Genomic DNA, 25631 nt, shown 5'->3' with positions numbered 1-25631 from the left:
AAATCTAGCAGAAGCATTTATTGAATATTTATGCAGAGCACCGTATTATGTTATGGGCAGAGAATGTCTCTGTTTATTGTTATATTGTCCTCTCCCAAGTACTTAGTTCCTCGCTCAGGATCACACCTGGAGAGTATCCAATACTCTACCAGTCTTGGCTGCAGGAGGGAGAGCCAAGCAGAAGCAGCGTGGCTCAGTGGAAAGAGCACGGGCTTTGGAGTCAGAGGTCATGGGTTCGAATCCCGGATTGGCCACTTGTCAGCTGTGTGACTTTGGGCAAGTCACTTAACTTCTCGGTGCCTCAGTTACCTCATCTGTAAAATGGGGATTAAGACCGTGAGCCCCATGTGGGACAACCTGATTCCCCTGCGTCTACCCCAGCGCTTAGAACAGTGTTCGGCACATAGTAAGCGCTTAACAAATACCAACATGATTATTATTATTATACATATTCCATATCTAGCTTGGGCAGTGGCTAGTGAGTGGAAGGCAATCTGCTACAATTAAAACCTCACCTGTGCTGGGCAGCAGCGGTATGGGAGGGAGTCGATGGCGGAGACTCAAATTTACCACGCGGAAGATGGCAATGGTAAACCATTTCCACCTATCTACCAAAAAAACCTCTCTGGGTACGCTACCAGAACCATCGCAGATGGAGGTGAGGCATTCTGAGAGAGATGTGTCCTTGGAGTCGCTACAGGTCGGAGATGACTTGACAGCATAAGACAAGACAGTTGCTTAGTACAATGCTCTGCACACAGAAAGCGTTCAATAAATATGACGAATGAATGAATCGTCTTCCGACTCTGTGGCATTGTATTTGCCCAAGCACTATTACAGCCTCTGCACTCAGAAAATGCTCAATAAATACCACCGAGAGCATACCGGAGCCCAGAGGAACATATGAAGCACCATTAGAGGGCAACCAAATGGTCCATCCAGACCAGTGATAGATTGTCCCTATCTGGCGCCAAATTGTACTTTCCAAGCACTTAGTGCGGGGCTCTGCACACGGTAAGTGCTCAATAAATGTGATTGAATGAATGAGTAAATGATAGGGAATTCCCAGATGGCAGAGTCCAGCAGAAATTGGGAATGTACTGTACTAAGCATGTGGGAGAGTATACAAATGAGCTTAGAGTAGAGGGGGAGGACAGACATTAATGTAAATAAACTTTGGCTAGGACTACTTGTTTTGTCTTGCAGTCCATCTCCCCGTTTTAGACCGTGATCCCGTTGTTGGGCAGAGATTGTATCTATCTGTTACCAAAGTGTGCTGTCCAAGCGCTTAGAAGGGTGCTCTGCACCCAGTAAGCGCTCAATAAATCCGATTGAATGAATGAATGAATTCAAGGCCGTAGGGGTGAATAAAGGGAGCAAATTCAAATGTGAGGATGATGCAGAAGGGAGTGGGAGAAGAGGAAATGTGGGCTTAGTCAGGGAAGACTTCTTGGAGGAGACTTCTTCCCTTGAAAGCTTTTTTCCCCTTCCCCTCCCCTCAGCATTGTGCTCATTTGTATATATTATTTATTACCCGATTTATTTTGTTAATGAAATGTATATCTCCTTGATTCTATTTATCTTGATGATGTTGTCTTGTTTTGTTTTGTTCTGTTTGGCCCTGCTGTCTGTCTCCCCCATTTAGACTGTAAGCCCGTCACTGGGCAGGAATTGTCCCTATCTGTTGTCGAATTGTACATTCCAAGCGCTTAGTACAGTGCTCCGCACATAGCAAGCGCTCAATAAATACGATTGACTGAATGAATGAATTTCCGATAGCAGCCATCACGGCACTTAATAATGAAAATAATCATAATAATGGTATTTGTAAGTACTGACTGTCCCCTCCCAGGATCGCAACTGGAGAGTTTCCAGTACTCTACCAGTGTCAGCTATGGGAGGGGGAGTCAAGCAGAGACCTAGCCATTTCATTCCTAGCTTGGCCATTGGCTAGCAAGTGGAAGGCCATCTGCTACAAGTCAAAACTCACCCGTGCTGGGCAGCAGCGACATGGAAGAGAGTCAAGGCTGGAGACTCAAGTTGATTGCGTGGAAGGAGGCAGTGATAAATCACTTCCAAATTTCTACCAAGAAAACACTACAGATACACTACCAGAACGATTGCAGCTGGAGAGTGGGACGTTCTAGGAGAGATGTGCCCGGGGTGTCACTATGGGTCGGAAACGACTCGACGTCGTAAGACAAGACAAGCACTTACTGTATGTCAAGCACTATACTAAGCACTGGGCAAGATACAAGATGAATCATTAGTCCTCACATGGAGCTCTCAGTCTAAATAGGAGGGAGATGAGGTATTGAATACCCATTTTGCAGAAGAGGAAACTGAGGTTTGGAGAAGTTCAATTATTTGTCTAAGGGCACCCACCAGACAAGTGGTGGAGGCAGGAGAAGAACCCAGGTCCTCTGACTCCCAGACCTAAGCTCTATCCATTAAGCCACACTGTTTCCCACTTGAGTCCTCACCACCAAAGCACTTGGCTACTCAACCCATCCCCTCCCTGCTGAAGGATTTATTTACATATTTTTAACTTCTGTTGCTTCCCCCAACTAGCAATTTATTTTAATATCTGTCTCCCCTCCCAGAACGTAAGATCCTGAGGGCAGAAATTATGTGTAGTAACTATATTGTATGTCTGTCTTCCCGTTCTAGACTATGAGTTCGTTGCGGGCAGGACTGTCCCTATTTGTTGCTGAACTGTACTTCCCAAGTGCTTAGTAGAGTCCTCTGCACAAAGTAAGCGCTCAATAAATACGATTGAATGAATGAATGATGTGCTCTCCCAAGAGCTTAGCACAATGCTCTGCCCAGACTAAAGGCTCTATAAAGACTATTATTAATAATAATAATGGTATTTCTTAAGCACTTAACTATGTGCCAGGCACTGTACTAAGCGCTGGGGTGGATATAAGCAAATCGGGTTGGACACAGTCCCTGTCCCTCGTGGGGCTCACAGTCTCGATCCCCATTTTCCAGATGAGGTAACTGAGACCCAGAGAAGTGAAGTGACTTCCCCAAGGTCACACAGAAGACAAGCGGCGGAGCTGGGATTCGAATCCATGACCTTCTGATTCCCAGGCCCGGGCTCTACCCACTACGCCATGCTGCTTCTCTATTATTGACAGAGGCCATCATCATATCCTCCCTCTCAATTTTCTAGGACTCCTCTACCTCTCAATTTTCTCCTTGGTTGAGAAACTGGAGACTAAATAGAAACTGAAGCTTTCTGAGACTTTCATCACTTTGATGTGGAAGGCGGGTTTAGGAAAGGAGGTGCAATTTAAGGAAAGGCAGGGTGTTGGCAAACAAATATGAGAGGAAAAATCCAATCTGCGCCTCTCAAATAGGAGGGGATCGCTTGAACACTGACTGGACTTTACATCACAGCTGTATTGATTTGTTCTGGACTGATAGTTTTCCAGAAAAATCCGAGGGGCTACTGCCTTATGCTATTTCACTGAACTCCAGAGGGTGTTCTTTTGGGGTAGGTTCTTAGCAACCAAAAACAGACCCCTCGCCCAAATATTTTGCCAGCCCCCCTCCACACCCCACGACGGTGTGGCCGACTGGATAGAGCACGGGTCTGGGAGTCAGAAGGAACTGGGTTCTCATCCTGGCTCTGCCACATAACTTCAATCAGTCGTATTGAATCGTATTCAATATCTGCTGGGTGACCTTGGGCAAGTGACTTCACTTCTCTCGTGGCTTAGTGGATAGGACACCAGCCTAGGTGTCAGAAGGAGCTGAGCTCTAATCCCAGATCTGCCACTTGTCTGCCGTGTGACCTTGGGTAAGTCACTTCACTTCTCTGGGCCTTAGTAACCTCATCTGTAAAATGGGGGAAAAGACTGCGAGCCCCATGTGTGAAAGAGACTGTTCCAACTTGATTACTTGTATCTACCCAGTGCTTAGAACAGTGCTTGACACATAGTAAGTGCTGAACAAATACCATCATCATCACTCTCTGTGCCTCACTTAACTCATCTGTAAAATGGGAATTAAGATTGTGAGTCCCATGTGGGACAGAGACTTCATCTAACCCAATTTGCTTGAATCCACCCCAGCGCTTAGTATAGTGCCTGGCACACAGTAAGTGCTTAACAAATACCACTTTTATGATTATTAATTACACCAAATCTGTCTTAATCACCAGTTGGCCAAATCAGATTCACACAGGCCTGCTTTCGCTCCCCGTTTTGGCAAGAATAGCATTATGGAATCGAGGGTGACATTTTTCTAATAACGCCAGCCGGTTTGGAAACACCACAATGAGGATAAGGGAAGAAATGGCTTGTGCCCACATGCTTGGAGATTTCCAGAGCTCAGCTATGCCCTAATGTGGGATTTTGCAAGAACGCATTGCCAGAGAACAAGGCGTAGTGGCGAGTCTGGCATCGGATCACTCTCACCTGGTACTCTGACACAGTCCACCTGGTTGAAGTCACTCCTCCTCTCGATGACTTCCACCACGGTCTGGGCTCGCACGCAGTACTCAGCTCCGGACTCCATGGTTTCCAGGTGCGTACGCGTGCCACCTTCCCTCAAGGTCTTGTTGACAACCTTTTTGAGACGCCCAGAGAAGGATGGTTAGATTCTGAGAGCGGAGGACAGAGAATGGCTCTATCACCAGCCTATACTGAGAGCCTGCCTGGTGAAGAACCCTGTCCTAGGCCTGGTGTAAGCTACCAGATGTACAGTGCTTGGATCTAATGAATTAATTTCATTACGGCATTTGTTGGCATTTACTATCTGTCGAGCACTGTTCCAAATGTTGTATTAGATACAAGGAAGTCACATAGAACACAGTCCCTGTCCCTCATGGGGATCACAGTCTAACTAGGTGAGAGAAGGGTTGATCCCCCCCATTTCACAGATGAGGAAACTGACACCGAGAGAAATTAAGTGACTTGCCAAGGTCACCCAGCGGGCAAGTGGTGGGGCTGGGATTAGAACCCAGGTCCTCGGACTCCCAGGCCTGCGCTTTTTCTACTAAGGCACACTGCTTCCCCGAGTAAATAATTGCAAAGCATTTGGAGGGCTTTGCAAGGCCTGCTCAAGGTTACTCTCTAATTACCCAAGTTCCAAAATATACCTTATACTTCCCTGGAGTGTTCACTGTTCTCCCAGCTTCCGGCCCGTCCTGAGCTTCGATCTTTACTCCATGCCGCTGCCCAGATCATCTTCCTGAAGAAATAGCTGAGCCCACATTTCTCTTCTCCTCAAAACCTTCCACTGTGTCCCTTCACATCAGCATAAACACCTTACAGGCTTTCTACCACCTCACCCCTCCTGACCTATCCCTTCACTGATTCCTTCCCGTTATTCTCCATCGCGCCACTTCATTCCTTCCAAACCAAAGTCTAGCTGCCGCTCTTTGATATCCAGCTCTAGTTCTCCCCTCCTTCTTTAACATGTTGATTTATCCTCCCTCCCCCACCTCCACCCTCAGATCTTTAAAGGACAACCTTGTTGTTTCTCTCCCTTTCCCCCTCTCAGACTGGCTTCTGTGAAAGGACAGGTTGAATAAAATCCTCATTCTTCTGAATGGCAAAATCCGAAAGGGAAGATAAATACAGTGAGACTTACCTTAGAATCATGGCCTTTCTTCCAGTACATTAATTGGTATTCAAAAGATGGCCCCATGTCTTCCATTTCCACTATTAAATGGTATCCATCCACACAGACTTTCATTTTAGGAGGGGTTAGGACAGCTGTCAAAACAAAATGAAGCCTCAATCCTAGTCCTGGACCAGAGCTATAATTCTCAGTGGTTAACTCAGGAGACGAGCACAGAAGCCCGACTGAACTGCTTTCTTGGGGATGTCAGAGCCGGACAGAGAGAAGAGAAGCAATGCGGTATAACGGAGAGAGCGCGTGCCTTGTAGTCACCTGCCACCCTCTTGCTCTGTGACCTTTGGGCATCACTTTCCTTTTCTGCGCCTCAGTTTCCTCATCTGTAAAACAGGCATTAAATACCTGTTCTCTCTCCCACTTAGACCGTGAGCCTCGCCGTGGTTCAGGGACTCTGTCCGACCTCATTGCCTCGTATAATGATAATAATAATGACGATGGTATCTGTTAAGCGATTACTATGTGCCAAGCCCTGCTCTAAGCGCTGAGGTAGATACAAGGTAATGAGATTGTCCCACATGGGGCTCATAGTCCTCATCCCCATTATACAGATGAGGTCACTGAAGCACAGAGAAGTTAAGTGACTTGCCAAGGTCACACAGCAGACAAGTGGCAGAGCCGGGATTAAAACCCACGACCCCTGACCCCCAAGTGGGGTTCTTTCCACTAAGCCAAGCTGCTTCTCAATCTTCTCAATCTGCTCGCATCTACCCCAGCGCTTAGTACAGTGCTCGGCACACAGTAGGTGCTTAAGAAATGACACAGTTAGTATTATTGAAAGCTGTGAGAAAATCCATGTCAAACACAATGAAGAAATCTCCTTGGCCCCTGCAGACTTCATAAAAATCACCCATCTCATAACTCTATGTTTAGAGACCTGTCGGCGTTTATATACTGCACGAGACCCAGTGGATCCAGCCGCAGTTTAGTCAAATCACTTAATTACTCCCACTGCTCCTCTGATTAATAATGTTGGTATTTGTTAAGCGCTTACTATGTGCAGAGCACTGTTCTAAGCGCTGGGGGAGATACAGGGTGATCAGGTTGTCCCACGTGGGGCTCACAGTTTTAATCCCCATTTTGCAGATGAGGTCACTGAGGCCCAGAGAAGTGAAGTGACTCGCCCACAGTCACACGGCTGACAAGTGGCAGAGCCAGGAGTCGAACCCATGACCTCTGACTCCGAAGCCCAGGCTCTTTCCACTGAGCCACGCTGCTTAGTCACTCATTCATTCATTCATTCAATAGTATTTATTGAGCGCTTACTATGTGCAGAGCAAGATACAATGACGACAAAACAGGCCCACCCAGACACAGCAGAGTGTTCCAGAGATTCCTCCTGTTCCGACCATCCCCAAAACTGAGAGGACCCCAAGGGCACAACTATTCTTCGACTGCAGATGGTTAATGAATTCTACTAATGTATTAAATGATCTTGGGGATCCTCCTTGTTGAATCCTTTCTGCTTCTTTTACTTCATAAGACTAAGTGTGTATGTATATGTGTGTGTGTGTGTGTGTGTGTGTGTGTAAGTGTGTGGAACTCACGCACTTAGAGAAGCAGCATGGCGAAGGGGATAGAGCCTGGGCCTGGGCAAGAGAAGGTCATGGGTTCTAATCCCGGCTCTGCCACTTGCCTTCTGTGTGACCTGGGGCAAGTCACTTCACTTCTCTGGGCCTCAGTTACCTACTCTGGAAAATGTGGATTGAGGCTGGGACTGAATTGTACTTTCCAAGTGCTTAGTACAGTATTCTGCACATAGTAAGCGCTCAATAAGTACGATTGAACGAATGACGGGACCTGTTTCCAACCCAATATGCTGTATCCACCCTAGCGCTTAGTATAGTGCCTGACACATAGTAAGCGCTTAATAAATACCATAATAGACTCAGTTAAGAAATTGAAGTTATTTGAATATGTGTCTTGGCTCTCATTCATTCATTCAATCGTATTTATTGAGAGCTTACTGTGTGCAGAGCACTGTACTAAGCGCTTGGAATGTCCAATTGGGCAACAGATAGGGACAATCCCTGCCCAACAAAGGGATCACGGTCTAAACGGGGGAGACAGACAACAAAATAAAACACAGCAAAAGAAAACAAGCATTATGCCGGCTCATACTGGCAGGCATAAGTGAGATCTCAAAACCCAGGTCTTATCGACGGGTGACAGCTGCTTTTTGCTGTTGTTTACAGTGGTACTTGTTAAGTACCGATTATGTGCCGGGAACTGTGCTAAGCGCTGAGGTAGATATAAGATAATCAGGTTGGACACAATCCATATCTCATGGAGTTCACAGTCCTAATCCCCATTTTACAGATGAGGTAACTGAGGCACAAAGAAGCGACTTGCCCCAAGGTCACACAGCAGCCAAGTGGCGGAGCCAGCATTAGAACCCAGGTCCTCTGACTTCCAGAGCAGAGGGGAAACAGTGTGGCTCGTGGAAAGAGCCCGGGCTTGGGAGTCAGAGGCCATGGGTTCGGATCCCGGCTCTGCCACTTGGCAGCTGGGGGACTGTGGGCAAGTCACTTCACTTCTCTGGGCCTCAGTTCCCTCATCTGTAAAGTGGGGATGAAGACTGTGAGCCTCACGTGGGACAACCTGATTACCCTCTATCTCCCCCAGCGCTTAGAACAGTGTTCTGCACATAGTAAGCGCTTAACAAATACCAACTTTATTATTATTATTATTATTATTCCAGGCCTGTGCTCTTCCACTAGGCCACGCTACTTCTCCTCATAGGAAGGTAACACGTCCACCAACTGTGTAGCACTGTACTCTCGCAACCATTAAGTACAGTGCTCTGCACACAGTAAGCATCCTCAAGTTACCTCTGATTGATTGTTTGACTGCCTACAATCCAGTGCATAATTATCAGATGCTGAAACAGATGATGAAATCTTAGCCTCTCCACGACCAGTTTATATTTTGAGATTTAGGAATTTTGCCTCAGTTTCAAAGAAAGCAGATAGATGAATTTATACAAATGATTGAAGAAGACCTTGCTTGAGAGCAGAGGTAGGAACAGGGGTTCAGAAAGCGTCGGCCTGTTGCAAACCCCTTTTGAAGACAAGTAGACTGTTATTTAACCTAAATTGGTTCAATTCATCATTAAAGTTTTAAAACTACCCCAAACTGTGTCTATATCTATGATTCTATTTATCTTGATGGTATTGATGCCTAACTACTTCTTTTGTTTTGTTGTCTGCCTCCCCCTTTTAGACCGTGTGCCCGTTGTTGGGCAGGGATTGTCTCTAGCTGTTGCCGAATTGTACATTCCAAGCGCTTAGTACAGTGCTCTGCACACGGTAAGTACTCAATAAATACAATTGAATGAATGAATGAATGAACTGCAGAACAAGTTTCTACTTTGCAACCTCCTACAAAGACTCATTATCACACTACCACTCCTAATTGAGTCAATGCCTGAAAATATGCTTTCAATTACTCTAACAAAGGTTAAAAGATAGTTTGGTGATGCTTAATGTAATAGAATATAGCACACAAAGGAAAGTTTTGGAATAGATCCCAATTTATAACTCTTGGGGGAACATCTTGTCCTGTTCGGCATTTACTGGGTCGAAAAGTGGAGTCCCGGAAAGAGCACGGCCCTGGGAATCAGAGGACCTGGATTCTAATCCTCATTCTGCCCCTCACCTACCATGTGTCCTTGGCCAAGTCACTTAACTTCTCTGTACCGCAGTTTCTTCTCCTGAAACACGGGGATTTCCTTCCTTTTTCTACTGAGACCCCTGTGGGACCTGATAATCTTTCTTCTTTTTTTAAGGCATTTGTTAAGTGCTTACTAAATGTCAAACAATGTTCTAAGCGCTGGGGTAGGTACAAGGTAATTAGGTGAGACACAGTCCCTGTCCTTCATGGGGTTCACAAAGTAGGAGGGAGAACAGGTAATTAATTCCCATTTTACAGTTGAGGAAACTGAGGCACAGAAAATTTAAGTGACTTGTCCAAGGCCACACAATAGCGATGTGGTGGAGGGAGAATTAGAACCCAGGTCCTCCGACTCCCAGGCCTGTGCTCTTTCCACTAGACGGCACTTGTTTCTCACGCTGCTTATCTTGTATCTATCTCAGCATTTAATACAGTACTTTTCACATAGTGAGAGCTTAACAAATATACAGCTGTTAAATAGCCATTTACAGGCTTTCCATGATTTCAAGGAACACATTATGGCTGCTTCTCGGGGTATGCCTATGTACGGAACTGACCTAAGGATGTCTGTATTACATCCTTACATCCTGCTTGGGAGAAGCAGCATGGCTCAGTGGAAAGAGCGCGGGCTTGGGAGTCCGAGGTCACGCGTTCTAATCCTGGCTCCGCCACTAGTCAGTTGTGTGACCTTGGGCAAGTCACTTAACTTCTCTGTGCCTCAGTGACCCCATCTGTCAAATGGGGATTAAAACTGTGAGCCCCACGAGGGACAACCTGATCACCTTGTATCCCCCAGCGCTTAGAACAGTGCTTTGCACATAGTAAGCGCTTAACAAATACCACAATTTTTTTTATTTTATTTATCCCTAAAGCAACCTTGCAATTAAATGCCTGGATTTAACCAACCATCATCTTTCCCTACGGTTGATCAGTTAATAAGAGAAGTAGCACGATGTAGTGGCTAGACACACGAGCTTGGGAGTCAGAAGGTCATGAGTTCTACTCCCAGTTCCACCACAAGCATCTGCTGTGTGACCTTGAGCAAGTCACTTCATTTCGCTGTGCCTCAGTTACCACATCTGTAAAACGGGGATTGAGACTGTAAGCCCTACTTGGGGCAGGGACTGTGTCCAACCTGATTTGCTTGTAATAATAATAATAATGTTGGCATTTGTTAAGCGCTTGCTATGTGCCGAGCACCGTTCTAAGCGCTGGGGTAGACACAGGGGAATCAGGTTGTCCCACGTGGGGCTCACAGTCTTAATCCCCATTTTACAGATGACGTAACGGAGGCACCGAGAAGTTAATAGACTTGCCCAAAGTCACACAGCTGACAAGTGGCGGAGCTGGGACCCAGTGCTTAGTACAGTGCCTGGCACATAGTGAGCGCTTAACAAATACTGTAATTATTATTATTATCATTATCTTGCTTTTATTTTGTATACTTTTTTGTGTTGTGTTTGACTGTTTCATCCATCCGGCTTTGTCTGCCTCCCGTCCCTTCTCATGAGTTGTCCTCTTGGATTGTGAGCCCCTAAGGACGGGGACCATGTGTAATTCCCACCTCTCTATTCTCTCCCAATGCTTAGTTCAGGGCTTTGTACACGGTAAATGCCTAATGAGTACTATTCCCAATACTCTCCATTTCCACTAAGGATGGAATACGTGACTATAAGCTTAAACTGCGGCAGGGAGGATTTGGATGAGCGAAGAAGAGATGCCGTCATATCAGAACTGGGTTTCTTTCACAAAGGATGGATTCTCATCCACTGGGATGGGTTAGGTGCAGAAGATGAAAGGACCAATGGCCTAGTGGGGAGAGCACGGGGCCGGGAGACAGAAGGTCCTGGGTTCTAATCCCCGCTCTGCCACTCGTCTGCTGTGAGGCCTTGGGAAAGTCACTTCACTTCTCTGGGCCTCAGTTACCTCACCTGTAAAAGGGGGATTAATGCTGTGAGCACCATGTGGGACAAGGACTGTGTCCAACCTGATTAGCTTGTATCTACCCTAGTGCTTAGAACAGCGCTTGACACTTAGTAAGCGCCAAACAAACACCATCATCATTATCTCAACCATGATGCTATGATGAATCATTTCAAAAGGGAAAGGTCACCCGAAGAATGGTACCATGTTAATACAATCACTCATCCTATCCCATCTGGATTATTGCCTCAGCCTCCTCGCTGACCTCCCAGCCTTCTGTCTCTCCCCACTCCAGTCCATACTTCACTCTGCTGCCTGGATCGTTTTTCTACAAAAAAGGTTCAGGACATGTCAACCCACCTCCTCAAAAAACTCCAGTGGTTGGCCATCCACCTCCGTATCGAACAAAAATTCCTCACCATTGGCTTTAAAGCAGTCCATCACCTTGCCCCCTCCTACCCTACCTCAGTTCTCTCCTTCTACAACCCAGCCCACGCACTTTGCTCCTCTAAGTGCTAACCTTCTTACTGTGCCTTAATCTCCCCTGTCTCGCCGCCCACCCCTGGCCCCCGTCCTGCCTCCGGTCTGGAACGCCCTCCCTCCTCGAATCCGCCAGACAATTACTTTCCCTCTCTTCAAAGCCTTACTGAAGGCACATCTCTTCCAAGAGACGTTCCCAGACTAAGCCCCACTTTTCCTCATCTCCCAGTCCCTTCTGCTTCGCCCTGACTTGTTCCCTTTGCTCTTCGCCTCTCCCAGCCTCACAGCACTCATGTACATTTCTGCAATTTTATTTATTTATATTGACGTCTTTCTCCCCCTCCTCTAGACTGTAAGCGGGCAGGGGATGTCTCTGTTTATTGTTGCATTGACCTTTTCCAAGCATCTATACAATACTCTGCACATGGTATGCTTAATAAATACGATTGAATGAATGAATGTCCCACTAAGGAGTACAGATGGGACCCCCAATTTGTAGCTAATTAGCTAATTATCCTAAGGGAGTTCTGGGAGGGGCCCATTTGCCAAAAGTACCAGTTGTTCCACAAACACAGAGCGTTTCCACGGGGATAGGGACGGTGACTGGCCGCCAACTCCTAATGAAAACCACTCCTCTGACTCTACCTGCCCGGTTACATTCCCCACATCTAGACAGATAGCAAGCCCTGAGGCTGAGGCTGGATGATCGTCTGGTGGGGTGGAGGGGGAGGTTTTGTTGAGTTGTTTGTTTTCTTAATGGTATTTGTTACATGCTTCCTATATGTCAGGCACTGTACTAAGCGCTGGGGTAGAGACAAACTAATCAGGTCGGACACAGCCCATGTCCCACATGGGGCTCACAGTCTTAATGCCCATTTTACAGGTGAGACAAAGGAGACACAGAGAAGTGAAGTGATTTGCCCAAGGTCACCCAGCAGACAAGTGGCAGGTTCGTGCTCTATCCACTACGCCACACTGCTTCTCAAAGCAAGGTTGAGCACAGCAAGATCAGTTCTGCAAAGCAGTGGGGCTGCGTATTGTCGCTATCACCTTCCCCACCCCGATGTAAGAAGAGAGCATTGGGAAGGGCTTAGCTCATTTCAAACTAACTACAAATGTATATTTCTCTGACTGGAGAGCACCTACGCTCTCTAAGCCAGATCTCAGCAAAGTCTGATCTTCACCCATCCATTAGAAAGGGAAGCATCAGAGGGGAAAATAATAATAATAATAATATCTGTGGTATTTGCTAAACCCTACATGTCAGATGCTGCACTACTGGGGAAGATCCAAGTTAATCAGGACAGACACAGCCTCTGTCTCGCACGGGACTCACAGTCTAAGGGAGAACAGGTATTTAATTCCCACTTTAGAGATGAGGAGACTGAGGCACAGAGAAGTTCGGTACCTTGTCCAAGGTCACAACAACAAGTCATTGGCAGATTTGGATTACTCATTCCAAGATGGCAGCCTCCGGCCACAGGTTAGAAGCCGCCAATCCTCTGTCTACTCAGTAACTCCCCTTTTTCCTGAAATACTGGTTTGGGAGTTTGGGAGCCTATCTGGTACTCTCATTGTCCAAACAAAGGCAAATCAATCAATCATATTTATTGAGCACTTACTGTGTGCAGAGCACTGTACTAAGCACATGGGAGAGTACAACACAACAATATAACAGACATTTTCAATATAGACAAGGCTTAGTGCAATGCCCGGCACACACTAAACCTTCAACAAATACAACTTTTTTTTAATGGCATTTGTCAAGCGCCTACTTCGTGCCAGGGACTGTATTAAGTTCTGGGGCAGATACAAGCTAATCAGGTTGGACACAGTCCATTAAAATAATAATAATAATATTAATGATATTTATTAAGCACTTCCTACGTGCCAAGCACTGTTCTAAGCACTGGGGGGGGGGGACATACCAGGTTATTAAGCTGTCCCAGGTGGGGCCTACAATCGTAAATCCCATTTTCCAGATGAGGTAACTGAGGTACAGAGAATTTAGGTGATTTGCCCAAAGTCACACAGCTGACAAATGGCAGAGCCGGGATTAGAACTCACGACCTCTGACTCCCAAGCCCATGCTCTTTCCAGTAAACCATGGTGCTTCTCTAACAATGGCGCTTTCTATGCGTCAAGCACTATTCTAAGCGCTGGAGCGGGGAGATACAAGGTAATCAGGTTGTCCAATGTGGGGCTCACAGTCTTAATCCCCATTTTACAGTTGAGCTAACTGAGGCCCAGACAAGTGACGTGATTTGCCCAAAGTCATACAGCTGACAAGCGGCAGAGGTGGGATTAGAACCCATGACCCCTGACTCCCAAGTGCGGGCTCTTTCCACTGAGCCATGCTGCTTCTATTATCCCACATGGAGTTCACAGTCTTAATCCCCACTTTACAGATGAGATAACTGAGGCACAGAGAAATCAAGTGATTTGTCCAGGATTACACAGCAGGCAGGTGACAGAGACAGGATTAGAACCCAGGTCCTCCTGACTCTCAGGCCTGTGCTCTATCCACTAGGCTATGTTGCCTCTGATTGATTGATAGGGTTAAGCAACAAGAGACTGGAGACAGGATTAAGACGACAAATCCTAGAAACAGTCCCATAGTGTTCGAGAGGTTTGTTGGGGTTTTTTAAAAGGATATTTGTTAAGTGCTTACTATGTGTCAAACACCGTTCTAAGCATGGAGTAGATAAAATTAATTCGGTTGGACACAGTCCCTGTCCTGCATGGGGCTCAGAGTCTAAGTAGGCGGGAGCATGGGAGAACTAAGGCACAGAGAAGTTAAGTGATTTGCCCAAAGTCACACTGCAAGCATTAGGCAGAGTGGGACTGGAACCCAGGTCCCCGGACTCCCAGGCCCATGCTCTTTCCACTAGGCCAACCCTCAACTCTGCCACTGTTCTGCTGTGTGATCTTGGGCAAGTCACTTCACTTTTCTGTGCCTCGGTTACCTCATCCGCAAAATGGGGATTATGATTGCGAGCCCCATGGGGGGGAAGCAGCATGGCTCAGTGGAAAGAGCACGGGCTTTGGAGTCGGGGGTCATGGGTTCGAATCCCGGCTCTGCCACTTGTCAGCTGTGTGACTGTGGGCAAGTCACTTACCTTCTCTGTGCCTCAGTTCCCTCATCTGTAAAATGGGGATTAAGACCGTGAGCCCCACGTGGGACAACCTGATTCCCCTGTGTCTACCCCAGCGCTTAGAACGGTGCTCTGCACATAGTAAGCGCTTAACAAATACCAACATTATTATATGGACTGTGTCCAACCTTTTATCTTCCCTAGCACTTAGCTCAGTGCCTGGCACATATGAAGTGCTTGACAAATGCCATAAGTAAATGAAAATGGGCCAAGAAGTGGGAGTTTGAGGTCCTTGGTGTTCTAGAGGCAGCACAGAACTTTGGGGTAGGAAGAAACCAACGGGCTTTTTTTTCTTTTTAAATGAAATTTGTTAAGAGCTTACTAAGTGTCAGGCACTTTTCTAAGCGCTGGGGTAGATACAAAGTAACCAGATTAGACACAGTCCCCGTCCACCCCTGGGGCTCACTGTCTTCATCCCCATTTTACAGATGAGGGAACTGAGGCCCAGAGAGGTGAGGTGACTTGCCCAAGGTCCCACAGCAGACAAGGGTTAGAGCTGGAATTAGAACCCAGGTCCCTTCTGACTCCCAGGCCCGTGCTCTATCCACTAGACCGCGCCGCTTCTCTCGAGAACAGGTGGTTCTAGAAGCAGTGTGGAAGCCAGAGTTGTGGTAAGGGAAGACAGAATCCCAACCGCAGTGAAGACCAATGTGCCAGGCTCACAGGCTTGGCATATTCGCCAAGAAGCAGCGTGGCTCAGTGGAAAGAGTCCAGGCTTGGGACTGAGAGGTCATGGGTTCGAATCCCCGTTCTGCCACTTGGCAGCTGTGTGACTGCGAGCAAGTCACTTCACTTCTCTGTGCCTCAGTTACATCATCTGCAAAATGGGGATGAAGACTGTGAGCCTCACGTGGGAAAACCTGATGACCCAGTATCTACCCCAGCGCTTAGAACAGTGCTCTGCACATAGTAAGCACTTAACAAATACCAATATTATTATATTCGCCTCTAGAAGACTTCAGGGGCTTTGCCAAGGCCTGAGCGCAACTTCCAACAAAATCATTTTCCACTGGACACTTGTTCATATTTATTAAGAGAAAAAGTGTGGCTCAGTGAAAAGAGCACGGACTTTGGAGTCAGAGGTCATGGGTTCGAATCCCGGCTCGGCCACTTGTCAGCTGTGTGACTGTGGGCAAGTCACTTCACTTCTCTGGGCCTCAGTTCCCTCATCTGGAAAATGGGGATGAAGACTGTGAGCCCCATGTGGGACAACCTGATTCCCCTGTGTCTACCCCAGTGCTTAGAACAGTGCTCGGCACATAGTAAGCGTTTAGCAAATACCAACATTATTATTATTACTATTACTCTATTTTATTAATGATGTGTATATATCTCTAATTCTACTTATCTATTTTGATGGTATTGATGCCTGTCTACTTGTTTCATTTTGTTGTCTGTCTCCCCCTTCTACACTGTGAGCCCATTGTTGGGTAGGGATTGTCTCTATCTGTTGCCCAATTGTACTTCCCAAGCATTTAGTACAGTGCTCTGCCCACAGTAAGCGTTCAATAAATACAATCGAATGAATGAATGGACGTTAAAGTCGGTGTTTCAAACTCTTCTTTCCAACGTCTTTCAGGCAGATAGATAAAAATCTAGCAAGACGAACTGATGGATGTGTTAATTTACTCCAATTAATTATCTGGGTATGTTTCTTATGAAGAGCCAACCAAGTGAGTTGCAATAGGGCAGGCTCACCCAAATAACGAATCAATCATATTTATTGAGCATTGGTGCCAACAACTACTTGGGAGAATACGATATAACAGATTTGGTAGACAAATTCCCTACCCACCGTGAGTACTTTGGTAAATCAACCAATGGTATTTAATGAGCCCTTATTTAGTGCAGGACACGGGACTCATTGGTTAGGAGAGTACAATATAACTGAGTTGTTAGACATTTGTTCATTCATTCAATCGAATTTATTGAGCACTTACTGTGTGCAAAGCACTGTACTGAGCGCTTGGGAGAGTACGATACAACACATTCCTGCCCACAATGAGCTCACAGTCTAGAGACGTTCCCTGCCCAAAATGAAGACTTTTGAAGATCGATCCATCAATCAACCGACGGTTTTTATTGAGTACATGCTGGGTGCAGAGCACTGTACTAAGTGCTTGGGTCTATACTTCTATTTATTTATATTGATGCCTGTTTACTTGTTTTGAGGTCTGTCTCCCCCATTCTAGACTGTAAGCCGGGTGTGGGCAGGGACTGTCTCTCCTTGTTGCTGAATTGTACTTTCCACACACTCAGTACAGTGTTCTGAACACCCTAAGTGCTCAGTAAATACAATTGAAAGAGTGCAGTATAACAGACTTGTTATACACACTACCTGCCCACCACAAGCTTACAGTCTGAAGGGAAAGGGTGTCTTCCGGAGGGGGTGGATCTCATCCCAAGAATGAATTACGTCCAGGACTTGGGCAACCCACCAGTTACTCGGGTGACCTCTACTCTCCTTGCTGTTCTCTAAGTGATGCCCAGACTTTTTTCCAAGCCCCTCTGAAAAGAATAAATTCCCCATGGGTCGAAAGCTGGAACGATGTAAACAGGCCTTCAAATGGCAGTGGTATTTAATAAAAATAATTGCGGTATTTGTTTAGCCCTTCCTAGGTGTCAAGCCCTGTTTCAAGCACCGGGGTAGATACAAGGTGATCAGGTTGTCCCACCTGGGGTTCACAGCCTTAATCCCCATTTTATAGATGAGGTAATGGAGGCACAGAGAAATGAAGTGACTTGCCCAAGGTCACATAGCAGACAGGCAGAGGAGCCGGGATTAGAACCCATGTCCTTTGACTCCCAAGCCCGTGTTCTTTCCACTAAGCCACGTTGTCCCATCTCAGGGTTATGGAGTGTTAAGAAGCCAGCCCTGATAGGTTAGCGAGGCCATGCATCTAAATACATACAGTTAAAAGAAAAACAAGACGTCGTCAGCACGGTTTCCAAAGGTTCCGGACCAGGGAAGTGTCACCCCTGACCATAGCTGATATTTAACACGTCTCCTAAGGTACAGGTCTTGTCTCTGGACATGCTAAGACCATTTCCAGTTGATGGTGTTGATGCTGAAGTTTAAGAACCCTGTTTTTCATCGGTCCAACACATTAAGAGGAATTTATATTCCACACACTGCCAGGACGATTGCGGTTGGAGCTGGGGCGTTCCGGGAGAGAGGTGTCCGTGGCGTCGCAGCGGGTCGGAGACGACTCGACAGCGTAAGACAAGACGTAATAAGAGAAGCGGCGTGGCTCAGTGGAAAGAGCCCAGGCTTGGGAGTCAGAGGTCATGGGTTCGAATCCATCATACGATTTATTTGATTCTATTTATTGCTATTGTTCTTGTCTGTCCGTCTCCCCCGATTAGACTGTAAGCCCATCAAAGGGCAGGGACTGTCTCTATCTGTTACCCATTTGTACATTCCAAGCACTTAGTACAGTGCTCTGCACATAGTAAGCGCTCAATAAATACTATTGAATGAATGAATGAATGAATGAATCCCTGCTCTGCCACTTGTTAGCTGTGTGACTGTGGGTAAGTCACTTCACTTCTCTGGGCCTCAGTTACCTCATCTGTAAAATGGGGATTAATTGTGAGCCTCACATGGGACAACCTGATGTGCCTTTATCTACCCCAGCGCTTAGAACGGTGCTCTGCACATAGTAAGCGCTTAACAAATACCAACATTATAATAAGAATGCTCCCTATTTTGAAACCTGTAGTTCAGGGAGAGAGATCCGTATGATCATCGATTACCCAGTCACTGTCTCCGAGTTCTAACAATAATAATAACGATGACATTAGTTACTATGTGTCAAGCCCTGTTGTAAGCGCTGGGGTAGATATAAGCTAATCAGGTTGGACACGGTCCCTGTCCCACACAGAGGTCCCAGTCTTCATGCCCATTTTACAGGTGAGGTAACTGAGGCCCAGAGCAGTGAAGCGACTTGCCCAAGGTCCCACAGCGGACGAGGGGCTGGTCCTTCTGACTCCCAGGCCCACGCTGCTTCTTCCCAACTGCCACTTAAAAACCCAACGCTCCAAAATTCAACGGCGTCTTCCTTACCAACCCAGAGAGGTCCCTGAGGGTGAAGAAGGAAAGAAATGTCTTACTTGAATTGCGATTAAAAAACCTTTCCAGTGTGCTCCAAGCGGAAATCTTCTTGCCCAGAGTAGCTCTGACCCTCAGGTTATAGGCCACCGTGGCGGTGATGTCGTCTGTAACGTTACACTGAGGAGAGCTGATGGAGCTGCACCAACTGGTTGGGATCCAGGTATGCCCACTGTAGTATCTTTCATACTCCCTGTGCGAAAGAAGGAAACAGATTTCATCAAAACTACATTATTGCAGGCAGGTTCAGGAAACAAACAAAAAAAAAATCCCGGAACTACAGAATTCACCACCTGGTAAAAATAATGGTGGTATTTGGTAAGTGCTTACTATATGCAAAGCACGCTTCTAAGCACCGGGGGGGATATAACGTGATCAGGTTGTCCCAAGTGGGGCTCACAGTCTTAATCCCCATTTTACAGATGCCTCAGTTACCGAGAAGTGAAGTGACTTGCCCAAGGTCACACAGTTGATAAGCGGGGGAGCCAGGATTAGATCCCATGACCTCTGACTCTCAAGCCCGGGCTCTTTCCACTAAGCCACGCTGCTTCTCTGCCTTGGCCTCACCTACCTTAGAACAGTGCTTGGCACATAGTAAGCACTCGTGGCTTAGTGGAGAGAGCCCGGGCTTGGGCGTCAGAGGTCCGGGGTTCTAATCCCGCCTCTGCCGCTCGTCAGGTGGGTGATCTTGGGCAAGTCACTTCGCTTCTCTGAGCCTCAGTTCCCTCATCTGCAAAATGGGCCCGAAGCCTGTGAGCCCCACCTGGGAAACCCTGATTACCTTGTATCTACCCCAGAGCTTAGAACCGTGCTTGGCACATAGTAAGCGCTTAACAAATGCCATCATTATTATTATTAACAAATACCATAATTATTACCTACCTTTCCCAATCTCACCTTCCTCATGGTGCTTTTCTTATGGTGCTTTTTTTTATGGTGCTTACTATGCTCCAGGCATTGTATTAAGTCAAACATATTTACTGAGCGCTTACTGTATGCCAAGCACTGTATTAAGCACTTGGCCAAATACAATACAACAATAAACATACACATTCCCTGCCCACAGGGGTAGACACAAGGTAATCAGTTTGGACACAGGCCATGTCTTATAATGGGGATCACCATCTTAATCCCATTTTACAGATGAGGTAACTGAGGCTCAGGAAAGGTAGGTGACTTATCCAAGGTCACGCAGCAGACACATGGCAGGAGCTGGGATTAGGACCCAGGTCCTTCTGACTCTCAGGTCCGTGCTTTAGCCACTAGGCCATGCTGCTTCCCATGTTACTAGGCCAGGAAAGCAAATGGATCTCTCGGCAGAAAATACATTCTAGCTGTTAATCCATGTGCACGGTTCAATGGACTAGATAACTACTCTTCAATGTGAACATTGATGCTATTGATGTCTGTCTACTTGTTTTGTTTTGTTGTCTGTCTCCCCCTTTTCTAGACCGTGAGTCCACTGTTGGGTAGGGATTGTCTCTGTTGCCAAATTCTGCTTTCCTAAGCGTGTTGTAAAGTGCTCTGCACACAGTAAGCACTCAATAAATACGATCGAATGAATGAACGGATGACAATGTCATCTTCAAACTCCAGTACTGCTCTGGGCTGTAATTCACCACCCAGAACAGCAAGCCTTAGGCATTCTGGCACTTTGGCCTGGTCTCCAGGTGGATCGTGCATCAAATGCTGGAAATATCCTCAGGTCGTAGTTGGGACCATTCTTAGAGTCTTAAACTGCTAAAACTGAGCTCAGGTAGGCTCAGCTTCAGGAGCTTCCTGACAAACACCAGTTGTAATGAACACCAGCAATATGAATTAGAGATTATTCCATATCCATTTTTATTCATTTCCACTGATTACTTTTATTTAGGCCCAACCTGATTTTTTCTTTTAGGCCCAATCTTTTCCAGTGCTTAGTATGGTGCTCTGCACCCAAAACACTTAGGAAACATTATTACTTCAAATAATTTTACTACTACAAGCCCAACCTCATAGCATCCCCTATTAGGATCTTTACATTCTCTTTCTCTGAAAGACTCAGATCATAGATCTCATATTAATTAAATGTGCAGACCTTCTAGGCAGTTTTGCCTTCCCTACCGCATATTCACCACCAGATTAATCAATCGATCATTCGAGAGTATCTATTGAGTGCTTACTGTGTGCAGGGAATGAACTAAGCACTTGGGAGAGTAGAATTTTTTATTTATTTATTATTTATGTATTTATTTATTTGTAATTTATTTAGTTACATTAATGTTTCTCTCCTCCTCTAGATTGAAAACTCACTGTGGGAAGGGAATGTGTCTGTTTATTGTTATATTGTGCTCTCCCTAACATTTAGTAGAATAGGTGCTCAATAAACATGGTTGAATGAATACAACAGAGTGGGTAGGTATATTCCCTGCCCACAGCAAGCTTAGAGTCTAGAAGGGGAGGTGGAGGAAATATCATTTCTCCCCTGAAATCTATATTAGAGTTGGAGATTAAATGATTTGCTCTGGAAACTCCCAGCTATAATCCCTCAGCCTGCCATTTCCAGAATTTTTAGAAGATTTGAGGAAACTCGTCCTCAGTCTCCTCTAGTCATTCTGCCAGTCAGTCATTCTGTCAGTCAGTCATTCAGTCAGTCGTATTTATTGAGCACTCACTGTGTGCAGTGGTACTAAGCACTTGGGAGAGTATAATATAACAATATAACAGACACATTTTCTGCCTACAATGAACTTGCAGGCTAGAGGAGAAGACGTTAATATAAGTAAATAAAATTACAGATTTGTATGTATGTGATTTGGGGCTGGGAGGGATTGAATAAGGGAGCAATTCAGGGTGACGCAGAAGGGAGTGGGAGAAGAGGGAAGGAGGACTTAAGTAAGGGAAGACCTCTTGGAGAAAGGAAATTGGATTCTGAAGTTTATGTTGTATGACCAGGCCCTTAGGGATCAAACAGGATCTTCTGAATGATGATGACGATTTTTTGTGTGATTATTGGATTAGTTAAGCGCCCACAATGTGTCAAGCACTCTTCTAAGTGCTGGGGTAGAGACATGTTAATGAATGTAGACACATGAGTCCCACATAGGGCTCACAGTCTAAGGAGGGAGAATAAGTATTTAACACCCATTTTACAGTTAAGGAAACTGAGGCACAGAAAAAGATAAGTCACTTGCCCAAGGTCCCTCAGCAAGCAATTGGCAAATCAGGATTAGAACCCAGGTCCTCTGACTCCCATGCAGGTCCCTGCTCTTTCCGCTAGGCCACAGTACTTCTCGATGTCTGAAGACCTAGAGAATCAAGAAAATCCAGCACGGAGGCTTACCCCTGGAACTCAACTGAATAATTTGCAGATTTTCCATGAACGGTGACTGGGCTCCAGATTAGGATGTGCTTCATGTTGGTGGAATGAACAGAGAGGTTCTGTGGAGCTGGCAGGTTCAATCCTCCATCTACGTTGCCAAGAAGAAGATGGAGAGAGGGTGGGAGAGAGAGACAGGCAGACAGAGAACCACAGAGAGAAAGAGATGAGAGGTTTGAATAGGCTGAATGAAAACCACAACTCAGTCTGATTTCATCATCAGAATGAAAGGTCAACAAAAGGTCATCCAGTCCTTTCCTCTGTCTCCGGGCTCAATAACGCCAAGACCAATCAATCGGTGGTTTTTATTGAGTGATTATTGGGTGCTGAGCACTGTACTGAGTGCTTGGGAGAGTCCAGTGCAGCAGAATCTGTAGACACGTTCCCAGCCCACAAGGAGTTTAGGAGTCTCTCTCTGATGAAGCTCTTTAAGCCACTCGATTTGTTCTCTCACTTATTCTTCAACCGTAGCTTTTGTCAGATTCTAAACGATGACCTTCCAGACTTACGTAGAAAGTTGAAAGTAGCTAGCTCTGGTGTGCATTAGGGCTCACTCAGAATCAAACACTGCTAAGCACGGGATCGGATACAGGTTAATCAGATCCTACAGACCCCCGTCCACAGGGGGCTCACAATCCTGGCGATAAGGAGAACGGGTATCGTATCCCCATTTTCTAAATGAAGGAACTGAAATCCTGAGCGCTTGAGTGACCAGTGTGAAGTTACAGCACAGGTAGAGGCAGAGCTGGGATTGCAATGAAGAAGTATTCTCCCCCGATTAGACCGTAAGCCCGTCAGACGGCAGGGACCGTCTCTATCTGTTGCCCGACTTGTTCATTCCAAGCGCTTAGTACAGTGCTCTGCACATAGTAAGCGCTCAGTAAATACTATTGAATGAATGAAAAGTAGAATTTCCAATCCGATGCCCTTTCCACTAGGTCACAGAGCAATGGACATTCTCCATGTCTTTGATACGCCTGAGTCATTCTTCGACATTCTCCGTGTCTACTTCCTGGAGGTCCTCTGGGCTGAGGGGTGGGGTCAGAGAAGCAGCGCGGTTCAGTGGAAAGAGCCCGGGCCTTGGGAGTCAGGGATCTTGGGTTCTAATCCCAGCTCCGCCGCTTGTCAGCTGTGTGGCTTTGGGCAACTCACTGAACTTCTCGGTGCCTCAGTTACCTCATCTGTAAAATGGGGATGAAGACTGTGAGCCCCACGTGGGACAACCTGATAACCTTGTATCCACCCCGGGGCTTAGAACAGTGCGTGGCACATAGTAAGTGCTTAACAAATACCATCGTTATTATTAGAATAGTGGTCTCCTGGGACCAAGAATGGGGAAAGTCAGCCCTAAGTGAGACACCAACCCTAATCCTAAAACACAGCCATAATTCCTGCCTCCCATTGTTATACCAGCTTCTGCCTTATTTGCCTGCTTTCCCAATCATAATAATGTTGGTATTTGTTAAGCACTTACTGTGTGCAGAGCACTGTTCTAAACGCTGGGGTATATAGGGTAATCAGGTTGTCCCACTTGAGGCTCACAGTCTTAATCCCCATTTTACAGATGAGGTAACTGAGGCACAGAGAAGTTAAGTGACTTGCCCACAGTCACACAGCTGACAAGTGGCAGAGCCGGAATTCGAACCCATGACCTCTGACTCCCAAGCCCGTGGTCTTCCCACTGAGCCACGCTGCTTCTCTAAATTCCCAAATTGCACAGCAAACTTTAGAGACATACCTAGACAGCTCTAAAAGGATAGCATTGGAAGGCTCAAATGGGCCAGTGGAAGACTCCTGAGAGAGTACCCGAAAATAAGGTCAGCGGACGTGGTCCCTGCCCACGAGGAGCTTCCAATCTCTCCTCCCAACCTCAGACCTCTGGGCCGGCTGCCCCGGGGCCAAGCTCACTTGAGCCGGCTTCGCTCCGGGACCCGGCTTCACCACAGAGGAAGCCCGACTCCTTCCCAGTGAACAGCCTGGGGCCTTTTCTTGCTCTCCCCGTGGGCGGGACGTGTGTCTGTCACATCATTCGATCGTGCACTCCCAAGCACCCAGTGAGCGCTCAGTAAACACCACTGATTGACGGACTAGTCAGGAGTCTCTGTCGTGAGAATGTATCCTCTCCAATGGATTGTCCTCTACATGAGGAGCAGCGTGGCTCAGTGGAAAGAGCCCGACCTTGGGAGTCAGAGGTTGTCGGTTCTAATCCCAGCTCTGCCACTTGTCAGCTGTGTGACCTTGGGCAAGCTGCTTAACTTCTCTGTGCCTCAGTTACATCATCTGTAAAATGGGGGATTAAGATGGCGAGCCCCGCGTGGGACATCCCGCTTACCTTCTATTTACCCCAGCACTTAGAACAGTGCTTGGTCCATAGCAAGCGCTTAACAAATACCATAATTATTATTATCATTACTTCTTCCAGACCAGTTTCATCTGGTTTTGAGAGATTTTCATTAAAGAGGCCTGACTGTCTCCCTCAGTCACCCAATCTGGGGCCTAACTCTACTTACTACCGGGAAGTTCTCCCTCTCCTTTTCTCTCCCCTTCCTGTTGCAATCACACGCTCTCTTGTTCAGCCTAAGGGAAGGCAGGGAAAATCTCACCATCTCTATTTTAATCACTGCCCTTTGTCTAATTGCTAGGTTCAGCTTCGTTCATGTTCAAAAATGACTGCTGATTTATGTTTCAGGTAAGGAGATGGAGAGGAAGTGGGTGATGTGTAGTGGATCAGCCACCCACGCGAGACTTGAAAAATCAGAGCCGAGGATGATAGCTGAAACCATAACCTCCAGGCACTGCTTCTTCATATGGCTTTACCTGTTTGTTTTAAAGAGTCTTGAAAGTAAGTACAGCAATTACGAAGCAGTGGATACGCCACGGGCCTGGAATCAGAAGGAACTGGGTTCTCATCCCGGCTCTACCACTTGTCTGCTGTGTGACCTTGGACTAGCCGCTTAACTTCTCTGTGCCTCAGTTCCCTCATCTGTAAAATGGGGATTAAGACTGAGCACCATGTGGGACAGGGACTCTGTCCAACTTGACGATCTTGTATGTACCCCAGTGCTTAGTACAGTGCCTGACACATAGTAAGCCCTTAACAAATACCAAAAAAAAATTATCCGGACTAGATATGAATAGTAAAATTCATTACATCAGAATATTTCAATTATTAGTACCAAGTGCCAAAGCACTATCATAATCCCTGGGATAGATCCAAGATAAACAAAGAGGTGGGTAAATTTGGTAACTGAATCCCCATTTTAGAGGTAATAATACTAATAAT

The 25631-nt window shown here is 46.4% G+C and overlaps 1 protein-coding gene and 1 non-coding gene across 2 annotated transcripts in view; one reads left to right on the top strand and one right to left on the bottom strand.

The window, feature by feature from the left end:
• IL20RB (interleukin 20 receptor subunit beta) overlaps positions 1 to 25155 on the bottom strand; it is a 30069-nt gene extending 4914 nt beyond the window's left edge. Inside the window, exons 1-5 of the mRNA XM_039914633.1 lie at positions 25095 to 25155; positions 22313 to 22439; positions 18993 to 19183; positions 5605 to 5729; positions 4428 to 4578 (exon numbers count right to left, since the gene is read on the bottom strand). Of these exons, the coding sequence (XP_039770567.1) occupies positions 4428 to 4578; positions 5605 to 5729; positions 18993 to 19183; positions 22313 to 22439; positions 25095 to 25155 (655 nt within the window). The remainder of the gene's footprint in view (positions 1 to 4427; positions 4579 to 5604; positions 5730 to 18992; positions 19184 to 22312; positions 22440 to 25094) is intronic.
• LOC114817245 lies at positions 1843 to 1980 on the top strand. The gene has a single exon (XR_003765094.1). It is a non-coding gene; the product is annotated as a small nucleolar RNA SNORA7 (small nucleolar RNA).
• Positions 25156 to 25631: the final 476 nt, after the last annotated feature.

This window comes from Ornithorhynchus anatinus, chromosome 1 (assembly GCF_004115215.2).
Source record: "Ornithorhynchus anatinus isolate Pmale09 chromosome 1, mOrnAna1.pri.v4, whole genome shotgun sequence".
Taxonomy (NCBI): Eukaryota; Metazoa; Chordata; class Mammalia; order Monotremata; family Ornithorhynchidae; genus Ornithorhynchus; species Ornithorhynchus anatinus.
Note: the sequence above shows the minus strand (reverse complement) of the source record. Positions and strands in the feature narration are given on the sequence as shown.